The 13,138-nt window shown below is 47.2% G+C and overlaps 1 protein-coding gene across 1 annotated transcript; it reads right to left on the reverse strand.

Moving 5' to 3' along the window:
* Window positions 1-7,726: 7,726 nt before the first annotated feature.
* LOC125487165 (DNA replication licensing factor mcm5-A-like) lies at window positions 7,727-12,923 on the reverse strand. Its single transcript, XM_048617578.1, has 6 exons — window positions 12,744-12,923; window positions 12,084-12,196; window positions 11,367-11,495; window positions 11,087-11,229; window positions 10,616-10,743; window positions 7,727-8,129 (listed from the first exon to the last, which is right to left on the reverse strand). The coding sequence occupies exons 1-6, from the start codon at window positions 12,813-12,815 to the stop codon at window positions 8,028-8,030; spliced, it is 687 nt and encodes a 228-aa protein (XP_048473535.1). The 5' UTR covers window positions 12,816-12,923; the 3' UTR covers window positions 7,727-8,027.
* Window positions 12,924-13,138: the final 215 nt, after the last annotated feature.

A 13,138-nucleotide genomic window follows, 5' to 3' on the forward strand; every position in this document is an offset into this window, starting at 1 on the left:
TCTGATGCTGCTTGGCCTGCTGTGTTCATCCAGCTCTACAGCTTGTTATCTCAGTATTTGATGGGGTTCCTTTGTAATCTGGAACGATGCCACCTACCCTGTACTCTGGGCCCCACAAACACTCGTCCCCTCCTTTGTGTCTATGAGTCAGTTAGAGAGAGGACAGTTCAGACTAGATGAGGGAGGATGAGGAGAATAGCCAGAGCCCCAGCTCCCTCTGGAGCTGGATATAATACGCTTGCTCAGCTTCACTACCACAAAGCCCAGACCGGAAGAAGCACACTCAGCAGGGCATGAAGGAGGGGAGGATGAGTTACAGGGTCAAGAATTACACAGGACATAACTGGGAGCAACAACATACAACCATCTCACAAATCGGCCAATTGCGCTGCACCTTTGTTTCTCTGCAATCTGATTGGCCCACTCCAGCACATCCAGTAGATGGTTGCGATACTTCCTGAGGATCATGGCTTGGGCCAGCTCCTGTTCCAGGTGGTTGCTTAGCTGCCATCGGAGAGACAGAGTCTGATTCTGCAGGTTCTGGTGGTAACTGTACTTGGTCCTAAAACAAAGAGCGGACATGTGGGAGTAGTGTAAGCGGTTACTGTGCAACATGCAAAACTGGGTACCCATACGTCATCATCACAGGAAGTGATGCTGTGCCATGTAGCATGACTGAAATCTCACTCTCTGGCAGCCTGGTGGCAAGATGAAGCCTCAGTTAAACATTTTTAACTTTTATTTACATAAACAACAAAAGGTAATGTTTTAACTATACTCACCAGACTCCTAGATTTTCATTAGCAACACCACACTAAGGAAAGATGGTAAGATGGTAACTGGACTAGTTTTCGAAAATCCCTAATTAATGTTCTGGGAACTTGGGTTCAAATCCCATGGCAGTGAGTGGAATTTAAATTTAGTTGATGAATCTAGAATTGATGGTGACCAGGACAACGATTACTAATTGGAATCACATGAAGGCCAGACTAGGTAAGGATGGCAGATTTCCTTCCCTAAAGGACATTAGTGAACCAGATGGGTTTTTACGACAATTATTTTACAGTCACCATTATGGAGACTGGTTTTCAGCTCCAAGTATTTTTTTTTATTGAATTTAAATTCTGTCAGCTGCTGTGGTAGGATTCAGATCCACGTCCCCAAATTAGGCTGGGGCTTTGGATTACTAGGGAATTAAATGCTGGCTGCCAGCAAAATCTAACAATATTGGACCGAGTGAAGGCAGCGCTAAAAGAGGGGCAAGAGAGACAAGGCAGTACCCCACAGCCCTTACCCCCCACTGCCAACCCAATTTCAAGTACCTCTCTCCATCCTCGTGTCCAGAAACCTGCTCAGTCACCAGTGCAGCAAGTGTCTCAACAAGATGAAAAGATACTTTCAGGAGAATGCAGCAGACTCTGACCTGACTTCATAAACAAAGCTCTCCAGGAATCCCAGAAACTCAGAGACTAGGAACAGGAGGTCGTCATTTGGCCCTCCGTGAAAATCGTTAACTCATCTTTTCTCCTCAATACTCACAGAATAAACCCATTCTGAGAATACAGGAATTGTGAGTAAGACCAGCATTCACTGCCCATGCCGGAATACCCTCGAGAAGATGGCACTGAGCTGCTCCAGTCTATGTGTGTAGCTGTACCCACCATGCTGTTAAGTAGGACGTCCCAGCAATAGTGATCCAGCTGCAATGAAGGAATGGTAATTCAGGGTGTCACATAGTTTTGGTAATGCTCCCATGAGGGCAAGCAGGAAAACCACAATCTTATTCAAATGGGAAGCAGGCTCGAGGGGCCAGAAGGCCAAATTCTGCTCTTGTTTCCGAGGGTCTGTTATTTAAGGTGATGGAGAGGATGGCCAATCAGCTTTGTGCTAGATATTGTCAAGATATTTGACAGCTGCACAGAAACAGGCCTTTTGGCTCAAGTGACACATATTGGTGTTAAAGCCTCATACAATCTCCCTCATTGCACTTATCAAAATATCCTCCCATCCTTTATGTATGAACCTAGTTTTTCTAATTGTTACTATTGACCCCAATTACTTCATCTTGTCATGTTTATCACATACTGATTCACCGTTTGGGTAAATACGTTTCTGTTGAATGAGTGACTAGATTTATTTGTCATTATGTGGATTTAATCACACACACACACACACACACACCACATCAAATTGTGCCATAACTTTAATTTTAGGTCACCAAGCAGTTTACTCATTCATTGGAAAGCACCTCAGCATCTGAGAGATACAACTACTTAGTCCTGGAAGGGTGCCTTTACATCCCTCCACTGTTTCTGTATCCATTTTGGAACACAGAATCCAGAACCGTGTGCAGTGCTCAAAGTGACATTTTTAGTTTTGCACTGATTAAGATAGAATCGCAAGAATACCAAATCTCAAAGGGAACAACAATTTATACCACATGAGAAGCCAGTGCTGATTGGTTGGCAGTTGGATAGAGCATAGATGGGTAGAGCATAGATGGATAGAGGCATTGCCACAAAGGATGCACCAGGGAAGAGTTAATGGCCAAGCTTTTAGTTTTTGGTCCAAAGTGGGACTCAAACAAGGGAGCGAGCAACAACACACATTACAAGCTTCCCGCAGCCCCCAAAGTCCTCATTACCTGCACACGTCCCAGACTCCCAGCGGCATCTTCAGATCAAGCTGGGCTACAGCCTCGAATTCTGCCACCCGCTCATTGACACAGTCGGTCAGGCGGGCCCAGTAAGCAGCCAGCACCCTGAAGCCCAGGCCCCTCCCCAAGAAGGCAAACAAACATTGGAAACACTTCAGTAGCAGCTTGATCGAGGGCATGGCTTTGAGCCTCTCGCAGCCGCGGACGGTCCACGTGTAAAACACTTCGTCCACTGCCACCGTCAGCCGGTCAATCTTCTGCAAGTGCTCCAGCATTGTCCTGGCCCCTTTGGGAGAAACTCACTTACTCACTGCACACAGAGCACCAGGGTGAAGGGCAGAGCTAAGGGTGAGGGCTCCCCAGAAGGGGGTGTCAGCTCATGTTGTTTACTTCCAAAAGAGGAGATTCTAGAATGGAATTCTACGAATATCAGAAAGAAAACAGGGTCAGCAGTGAAACAGCAGGCACATGTTCCAAATAACAATAAGGAAGACCCTTAAGAACTACACCCCCTGACAGAACACTGGAACAGGAGTGAACAGTGAATCATGTTAGGACAGTCTCCACCAGGTGGAGGACTCTCCTCAGTTGGATAAATTCTTTCCTGCTGTCATATGCGACTTTTGGCAGGAGGTCAGAAGCAAGCTCAGTTCTGATGGCTTCAACAGTTGAATTTCTCATGTGTCAAAGAGTCCAGTCTGAGTCATACAGCACAGAAACAGACCTTTCAATCCAACCCATCCATGCTGACCAGGTTTCTGAAACTTAACTAGTCTCATCTGCTGACATTTAGCCCTTATCCCTCTAAACCTTTCTTATCCACAAACCTCTCCAAATGTCTTTTAGATGGTGTAATTGTACTCCCATCTACCATTTCCTCTGGCAGCTCATTCCATAAATGCACGACCCTCTGCATGATAAAGTTGCCCCTCAGGTCCCTTTTAAATCTTTCCCCTCTCACCTTCTATGCCCTTTAGTTTTGGACACCCCTACCCTGCGGAAAAGACCTTGGCTTTTCACCTTATCCATGTTCCTCATGATTTTATAGACCTCTATAAGGTCACCCCTCAGCCTCCTACGCTCCAAGGAATAAAGTCCCAACCTATCCAGCCTTTCCCTATAGCTCAAAACCTCCAGTCCCAGTAACAGCCTTGTAAATTGTTTCTGCACCCTTTCATATTCAATAACATCCTTCCTTAGCAGGGCAACCAAAATTGTATGCAGTACTCCCAAAGTGACCTGGCCAATGTCTTGTATAGCCACAACATGATGTCCCAACTCCTATATTCATTGCTTTGACCAATGAAGGCAAACTTGCCAAACACCTTCTTCACAACCCTGTCTACCTGTGATGCCACTTTAAAGCAACTATGTACCTGCATCCCTAGGTCTTTCTGTTCAACAACCCATCCCAGGGCCCTGCCATTAACTGTGTAAGTCCTGCCCTGGTTTGTCTTACTGAAATGCAACCCCTCACATTTATCTAAATTAAATTCCATCTGCCATTCTTCGATCTACTGGCAGTTGATCGAGATCCCATTGTACTCATAGATAACTTTCTTCACTGTCCAGCATACCACCAATTTTAGTGTCACCCACAAATTTACGAACCATGCCTCCTATATTCTCATTCAAATTGTTTATATAAATGATAAACAATACCGGATCCAGCACTGATCCTTGTGGCACTCTGCTGGTCACAGGTCTCCAGTGTGAACAGCAACCCTCTATTAGGTTAAAAAAAAGGTGTAAACAGAAAAAGCCAAACCGCCCCCAACACTCGAGGACTAGGATGGCACCAAGTGAAACACAAATAAATTCAAGCAAGTCAAAGAAAACAAATAAATAAATCCTCCCTGTTCCATCCCCATCGAACAGTCCTGGGTCAGAGACAACAACAGTTTAAAATCCAGAGGAGGTTCCCCAGCTAATTTCAACTAAAGATAAAATTCCCCTCACACCAATCCCCATCAAACACATTTGAGACGGGGACAGTAGGGGGCTAATATAAAAGCCCCTTTGGCTCTTCCAAGGAGTCCAAAATCAGAATAAAGGGGAAACAATACAGCCCTCTTCCCAGGGCACCAAACCAAAAACAAAGGCAAACTCAAAAGGCAAAATGGAAACATATACTTCAGAAACAATTAACTAATCAGAATATCATTGTCCAGGTTGATAATGCACTCAGCCCCTCCGCGGCGCCCAGCAATGTTGAAAGGCCTCTACCGTGCTGGTGAGGACTGTGTGCTGTCTCTCCGGAACACCTCAGCATGGACATAACTGCAAAAAGAGGGGCAGACAGTCAGGAACAATGAGCCCCTCTTCGGCCCACAGCCTGGACCTGTTAATTGTCATCCAGAGCCTATTGGATAAGGTGCTCGGTCCCAACACCTCACGTGCGCTTGATTGGCTCAGGTGGGTGGTGAGCTTCCAGACAAACAGATCCCTGAGCGTCCAGAACTTGGCTGTGCCGTGGACCCTCCCCCGTGACATGGTGCCCCTCAATCTGAGCCGTCTCAGGGACATCCTCCCAGCACCATTTTGGACAGGAGGGAGGTGCAATCTCTATGGGTTGATGGTGTGACTAAGCAAATTTACAGGGTGCCAGACCACGTGCATGGTCCGGAGGAGACAGTATTTCACACTTCTGTCAAATGTGTCTTGTTTGTAGCCCCTTCTTAGTTTATTGAAGGGGTTGCTGTTAAAATTATCATTGCTTGACAGCCCACCAACCCTCTACCAACTACCCTCTCCTAACATTAAGCCAATTCTGTATCCAATTTGCTAGCTCTCCCTGGATCCCATGTGATCTAATCTTACTAACCAGTCAACCATGTGGAACTTTGTCGAAGGCCTTACTAAAGTCTACGTAGACAACATCTTCCGTTCAGCCTTCATCGATCTTTTTGTTGGTTCTTCAAAACATTCCAAAGTTTGAGAGACAGAACTTCTCATGCACAAAGCTATCCCTAGTCAGCCCTTGCCTTTCCAAATGCATGCAGATCCTGTCAGAATCCCCTCCAGCAATTTACTTACCACTGACGTCAGGCTCACCAGTCTGTATTCCCCTGGCTTTTCTTTGGGGCCTTCCTTAAATAATTGCACAACATTCCCCACCCTCCTAGCTACGGGCACTTTACCCGTGGCTGTCAATGGTACAAATCTCTGCTTGGGGCCTGACGATTTCTTCCCTAGATTTCCATGATGTTGTGCGATATACTTGATCAGGTCCCAGGGATTTATCCACCTTTGTGTTTTTAAATACTTCCAGCACCTCCCCTTCTGTAATGCCAACTCTTTTAAAGACCATCACTATTTGTTTCATTAGCTTCCATGTCTTTCTCCAAAGTAAAACCAACGCAAAATATTTTAGTATCCCATCCATCATCTGTGGTTCCACACATAGACAGCGTCATTGACCTTTAAGGGGTCCTTTTCTCTCCCTAGTTACTCTTTTTCCCTTAATGTACTGGCAGAAACTCTTTCTTTTGTATTCATTTGTGGGATGTGGGCATCGCTGGCTGGCCAGCATTTCTTGCCCATCCCTAGTTGCCCCTGGAAAGGTGGTGGTGAACTGCCTTCTTGAATTGCTGCAATCCACCAGCTGTGGGTTTGACCCACTATGCTATTAGGGAGGGAATTCCAGGATTTTAACCCAGTGATGAAGGAACAGCGATATATTTTCAAGTCAGGATGGTGAGTAGCTTGGGGGGGAATCTTGAAGGTGGTGGTGTTCCCATAAATCTGCTACCTTTTGTCTTTCTAGATGGAAGTGGTTGTGGGTTCAGAAGGTGCTGTCTGAGAATCTTTATATTCTCCTTAACCTTATCTGCCAAAGTCCTCTCATGTCCCTTTTTCGCTCTCTCTCTCCTCCCCCCCCCTCCGATTTCCCTTCCTACTACTCCCATACTTAAGGAAAGCACTTGATCCCAGCTGTCTATACCTGATATATGCCTCCCTTTTCTTGACCAGAGCCTCCACATCTCTAATCACCTGGTGTTCCTACTCGTGCCAGCCTTCCCCTTCACACAAACAGGAACATGCTTGCCCTGAAGTCTCGTTATTCTCACTTTTGAAAGCCTCCCACTTACCTGTCATCCCTTTACTTACGCATAGCCTCCCCCAATCAGCCTTTGAAAGTTCCTGTCTAATATTATCAAAATTGGCCTTGTTCCAAATTTTTAGACCACACCTATTCTTCTCCAACACTATTTATAGTCACAGGTCCTCAGGTGTCTCCCTCCATTTACACCAGTCACTTGCCCTGCCTTATTTCCCAAGACGTGGTCGAGTTTTGCTCCTTTTCTATTGGGTGCATCTACACATTGATGAAGAAAATTTTCTTAACACACAATTCATCCCCATCTGAGCCCTTAACTTTAAAAACTGGGACTGTTAGTGTTTAAAATCCCCTACCTACCATCACAACCCTTTTATTCTTACAGATATCCAAGATCTCCTTACATATTTGATGGGGGGTGGGTGCTATAGTGCAATCCCATTAAAGTGACTGCCCACTTATTTCTCAGTTCCACCCATTTAGCTTCCATGGATAATACCCCAGGAATATCCTAAGTACTACCATGATGTTTTCCCCAAATCAAAAACACCACTCCCTCTCCTCTCTTATCCCCCTTCCTGTAGCATCTAAACCTCGGAACATTGAGCTGCCAGTCCTGTCTCTCCCTCAGCCATACTTCTGCAATAGCTTTGACATCCCAGTCTCATGTTCCCATCCATGCCCTCAGTTCATCTGCCTTACCTATCAGGCCTCTTGCATTAAAATAAATTCAGTTTAATTCATCAATCTGCCCTCGTTCTCTGCAATGCTCTTGTCTGCCTTATCTAATTAAGTCACTGCCTTATAACTTCTGTACCAGCCTGAGCTTATCACTACTGTTTAGGATCCCAACCTCCCACCAGGCAAGTTCAAAGCCTCCCAAATAACACTAGCAAATCTCCCCACCAGGATATTCAAGGTCATTGCCAACAAAGGATATGTTCTTGAAGACTGGCACTGTGTGAATAAGAGTCACAAGGAGTACATACACACAAGTCAGAAACAGAAACTATTCGGCAAACAACTTTATTGAGGAATTAGAAGAGTCATCAGACACCATGTCACAAATTCCTTAGTTCTTTAAGATCCAGTGACTAGTAAAAGGACAAAAGCAATGGCTGTACTAAGGCCATTTGTCCAGCCTGTCTCCACCTGCAGCCTCCAGTTACCAATAACTATGTACCATGTCACCTTGGTAACCTGGCCTAGGACCCAGGGCAGGGACAGCAGGCACATGGGCAGAAAGGACCACATCACACAGACAGCACAAGGCAGCTGCACAGAGGCCCCGGCCTCACCCTACAGTCACCATTACTTGATGCGGTAAAGAACCTTGCGTTGCATTCGATGCTGAATCTCACCTCGACGCATCATCAGCTGCAGCACCTTGTAGATGGCATGTTCTGGATATTTCTGTTAGGGGGAGCGATGGAGAACAGAGCACATGAGGGGAGGGGTACTCATGACTGACACAATACAAGCAGCCAATCAGCCCATCATGCTTATACCACCTAATCCCATCACAGCCCACCTTTTCCCGAAAGCCCCCTCTCAATCACAAATTAACACCACTGTCCCATTCTCACCTTCCCCATTGAAATACTTCTCCCACGTTACTGAACAGCTGCAACGATCTCTGCTCCACCAGCCAAGAGTCCAGTAAAATTTTGTGTAGTCTTTCTGAAGACTGAGTGAAGTTTAACTCATTCACTAGTCAGCCATTCACTAAATGAAAATTTCTCTACAAGCTTCACCCTTTATTAACTGAATGCCTCAGTTCAATCTCAACTTTCTTAGTTCCTCTAAGAAAGAATCCAAGCAGCTGGAGTCTATCCCCATCGAAAAAGGACACCCATAACTACATCAGAATCTGGTACATCTTCTCCATCTCAATCCCCTGTGCTCAAAATGGAGAACAAGCCCAGCTTCTCCAACTGAATCCTGAAGCCAAAACCCATCCAGTTCACTCCATGTGCTTTAGGGAAGAAAATCTGCTATTTTTAACCAGTCTGGCCTACATGCGACAGCAATGTGGCTCATTCTTAACTGCCTTCTGAAGTAGCCCAGTAAGAGAGACAGTTTTTTTTGGAATTTAGAACCTCATTTCTGGAACTATTCTGATCAAAAATGAACACAATTCTCTGGCTTTCACTGAGTAATTGCTAGTGAAAGGCTCCAGGGTGATTTGAATTGAGATGGGGAGTGGGAGCAACTGGAAACTTTGGCTCCCAAAGCTCTCCAACATTGCTCAAGGTTTCATTTCCCTTTGGCCTGGTTCTAATGGAGACCAACTGATTTTTGTCTCCCATCATTCTTAAAATGCGGCGTGCAGCATCACTGCTGGGTCAGCATTTGTTGCAAATCGCTAATTCCCCCAGAACTGAGTAGCTTGCTAGCCCATTTCAGGGGGCAGGTAGAAAGTCATAGAAATATAATTAATCAGGATCAGGCCATTCAGCCCATCAAGTCTGCTCCACCGTTCAATAAGATTACAGTTGATCACGATGGCAAGATCCACTTGATCTTTGCCTTAAAAATATTTAATGGCCCAGCCTTCACCATTCTCTGAGAAGAGAATTACAAAGACTCTTGACCGTCTAACAAATTAATTCTCTCCATTTCCAGTTTTAAAGGACACCTCATTTATTAAAACTCTTGTTCCCTCCAGTTCAACTCTCCACCACGGGGTGGGGGGGGGGGGAGATGGTGGAGAGCATCACCTCAGTATCCACCCAGTCAAGTTCCACAGGACCTTATGGAGTTCAAGAAGATTACACCTCATTCTTCTAAATGCCAGAGGTTATAGGCCCAACGCCGTGTATACTTTCCCAGTGAGACAACCCCCCTCATCCCAGGAATCAGTGTGTGAACTTTCTGTAAGCCACCTTAACAATATTCAAGGTGACCCTGCCTCCACTGAAAAAAAAACAGAGGCCAACAACACTGCAAGAGGAAAAACAAGTTCTCACCTCCACAGTGAAAGGTTTTGAAATTTGCTTTGGAGTCCGGAGTCACCTGTAGGCTAGACCAGGTGAGGGGTGGCAGATTTACTTCCCTAAAGGGCATGAGTGAACCAGATGGAGCTCTATGTTAAAACAATTGTTAGCTGTCATGGTCGCCATGACTGTTTTGTTTTGGAATATGAAGTTCATTTCAAAGAACTGTGGATGCTGGAAATCTGGAACAAATACAGAAACAGCTGGAGAAACTCAGGGGATTCTGCTAGCGTCTGTGGAGAGAAAGCAGAGTCAACGTTTCGGGTCCAGTGATCTTTCTTCAGAACCAGTCCCGAAACTCTGACTCTGCTTTCTCTCCACAGACACTGCCAGATCCACAGAGTTTCTCCTGTTTTTGTTTCAGCTTCATAAATCCACAAACCTGGAATATGAAGCTGAAACAAAAACAGAAATAGCTGGAGAAACTCTGTGGGTCCTGCAGCATCTGCGGAGAGAAAGCAGAGTCAGAGTTTCGGGTCTGGTTCTGAAGAAAGATCACTGGACCCAAAACATTGACTCTGCTTTCTCTCCACAGACGCTAGCAGAATCTCCGGAGTTTCTCCGGAGTTTCTCCAGCTGTTTCTGTTTTTGCGTCAGCTTCATATTCCAGGTTTGTGGATTGAATTCAAGTATCACCACCAGACAGAGTGGGATTTAAACCATAACACTACCATTACTGCTATTTTACTACATGACTGCCAAAGGTGATGGGACCTCTACATTTTTATTGCTTCAAGTTTTGGCATTTCATTCCATCAAGACCAGCCTGGGGCTGAGCTCCAGCCACAAATCAGCCGCCCCTCTCTCTCACTCAACACCGGGACCAGCAAGTGTGGCGTTGGGGGCAAGGCAAGAGGCCATTTGGCCCATTGCTGGCAGTGCCAGCCCCAGTGATTCACTCACCTGTTTGAGGAAGTCCTGGACGATGCTGTGTTCAGAAACCTGCGAGCCAATGGCAAAGCGACGCTTTAGCTGCTTCTCAACACGAGCCAACATCTCCTGATCCTCTGCTGTGGTGAAGCCCTCAGCTCCTGGGCAGGGGCGGGGTGCAGGAAGGCAGAAACACAGGTTCAGAAGGCCCCAGAGTGCAGACTCCCTCTCTCCATTGTAACGCCTATACCGGCAGAACACTAGGACAGAGGACCCAGCCCCTGAGATCACAGGGCAGCCCTTCCAAACCCATCTCCCCCAAAAAAATAGGCTTTATTGCTCCCCTGGCAACAGCCAGCCAATCCTGCCCTCCCCCTCCCACTGAGCAAGGGGTGGCACTGGAGACCCCCCTCCCAAAACCTCTCCAAGTTCTGGCGCATTGGAACACGACAAGGCCAGCAAACCCCATCCTCTCAACAACTGCCACCCCACCTCCTCACTCACCGGCCAGACTTCCTGACAGCGCTGCGTCCAGGGTGGAGACCTGGAAAAGCCGCAGGGCTTCCTCAACGTCACGCTCCGTGGCAAACGGCTGCAGCTTCATCTTCGCCAGTGACTCGGAAATCCGGACGATGGCCTCCAGCTGCCTGCAGAGGGGAGGAGCGACCAAGGCTAAGGTGGGTCAGCAGATACAGGGGCAGGGGCGGGGGAAACCGGCACGAGCAGGGAGCAGCGTGGACGGCGACCCAGGGAGCGACAGACACTGACAGAGACGGGTACTGACCTGACTGTGATCGGGATGCTGCTGCTCCGATCACTCTCTCGCTCGTGTTCCCGTGCCCCACTCCGCATCAGGATGTACTGGTTTTTCAGCTTCTCTGCAGCCTCTGCCGACAGCCTGGGCCCACACTTCCTGCAGGAGATAAACCCCCGAGGTGGGAAGGTTATAAACACAGAAACCTTACGCCCCAAAACTAAAACCTACCAACACCCCTGAACCACCCCACCCCAAAATAAAACTGTGGATACTGGAGATCTGAAACATACGATAAAAAAACAGAACAGCTTCTGTTGGAACTGTTGGCTTGGAAGCGTTAACTCTGTTTTCTCTCCACAGTTGCTGCCAGATGAGGAGTTTCTCCAGCACTTCATTTCGGTGTTCCCACCAAACCCAGTCCCAAACACCCACCCAGCAGAGCCAACAGCTTGTACTGGGGGCCACACAGCCTCATCAACCCCTCTCCCAGCACACAACCACCCCTCCCACCAGCCAGCACACAAAAACAAGACGGCTATTTGACCGCACAATGCAACACAGTTCACCTCCCCGTCATGCTGGCATATGCACAACTCCAGGCTAAAATATACTGCCCAGGGTGGGGCTCAATCCCCAGGCCTTGCCCAACTCCGAGCCACTGTCTGAGGCATCAATTGGAGTTCCACCCCCTCCCTGGTAAACCCAGTGACCCCCAAAAGCAGCACCGTCGCCTCTCTCACATACGTGCGGCAGTACGAGATATATCGTTTCAGCTTGCTGAGCTCGATCTCTCCCTCAACAGCCTGGGTCTGGGTCAGGGCACTCAAATGCACATTCATGACGTGTTTGGCCAGAGTCTGCCGCAGAAAAAAAAACATACAAAGAATGAGTCTCCTGACAAACTGAAAGGAGCAGATCACGAGGTAATCAGCTGGTGCATAATTCACTCTAGGTACCACAGAAATTTATCCTAACTATTCACAGAACATGGTTATTACCATCCCTAACTGCCCTTGAACCTAGTGGCTCTCAAGGTCACTTCTGAAGAAAATTAAGAATCAACCATATTGCTGTGGTTCTGGAGTCTCGTGTAGGTTACTCCAGGCAAGAACAGCAGTTTCCTTCTGTACAGAGCATTAAAAACCCATTCGGCCCACTGCAGTAATTGTTGATAGTCGTCATGTTCACCGTTACTGAGTCCAGCTTCAATTTCACAGTCTAAGCCACCTCAATGGAGGGGTGGGGTGCTCCAGAATCTGTAGATGACAGCCAGCATCCCATCCATTCCAAAGCCAAATTCTCATCAATTCACCCCACAGCCTCTCCCCACATTTTCAAACAGAATCCTCAGTGATTCACCTCGCCGCTGACCCTAACGTCCCCCATGCTCCTCCCATTCCTCACCATGTCTCTCTCCTCATTGTGCTCATCCTTCACGATGAAGATCATGTCAAATCGAGACAGGATGGTTGGCATGAAGTCTATGTTTTCCTCTCCTTTCGTATCGTCCCAGCGCCCGAAAACAGAGTTTGCCGCAGCCAGGACCGAGCAGCGGGAGTTCAGGGTGGTCGTGATCCCAGCCTGTGGAATAATCAGTATTCCCGTCAATCCTCCAAGTCTCAGATATTCCCGCAACACACAGCCCTGGGCAACCTCACCCTGTCACCCGACTGTGTCCCTGGCAACCCTCCCCTCCTGTGTCCCCACCTGGCCAACTTTAACCTAAGCACCAACACCCACCCAATCTCCCAGGCCTAACACCTCAAGCAATCTAGTCCAAAACTAGGCCTTCACACCAG

This window comes from Rhincodon typus, chromosome 37 (assembly GCF_021869965.1).
Source record: "Rhincodon typus isolate 14 chromosome 37, sRhiTyp1.1, whole genome shotgun sequence".
NCBI lineage: Eukaryota > Metazoa > Chordata > Chondrichthyes > Orectolobiformes > Rhincodontidae > Rhincodon > Rhincodon typus.

What these genes read in the sequence shown, in the direction of transcription:
- LOC125487165 (XM_048617578.1), bottom strand. Translation starts at nt 12,815, where the DNA reads ATGCCAACCATCCTGTCTCGATTTGACATGATCTTCATCGTGAAGGAT. An exon ending in TATATCTCGTACTGCCGCAC is followed by an intron (nt 11,496 to 12,083) that starts GTATGTGAGAGA and finishes TATCTCCTGCAG; the next exon opens with GAAGTGTGGGCCCAGGCTGT. An exon ending in TCCAGGACTTCCTCAAACAG is followed by an intron (nt 8,130 to 10,615) that starts GTGAGTGAATCA and finishes TCCCCCTAACAG; the next exon opens with AAATATCCAGAACATGCCAT.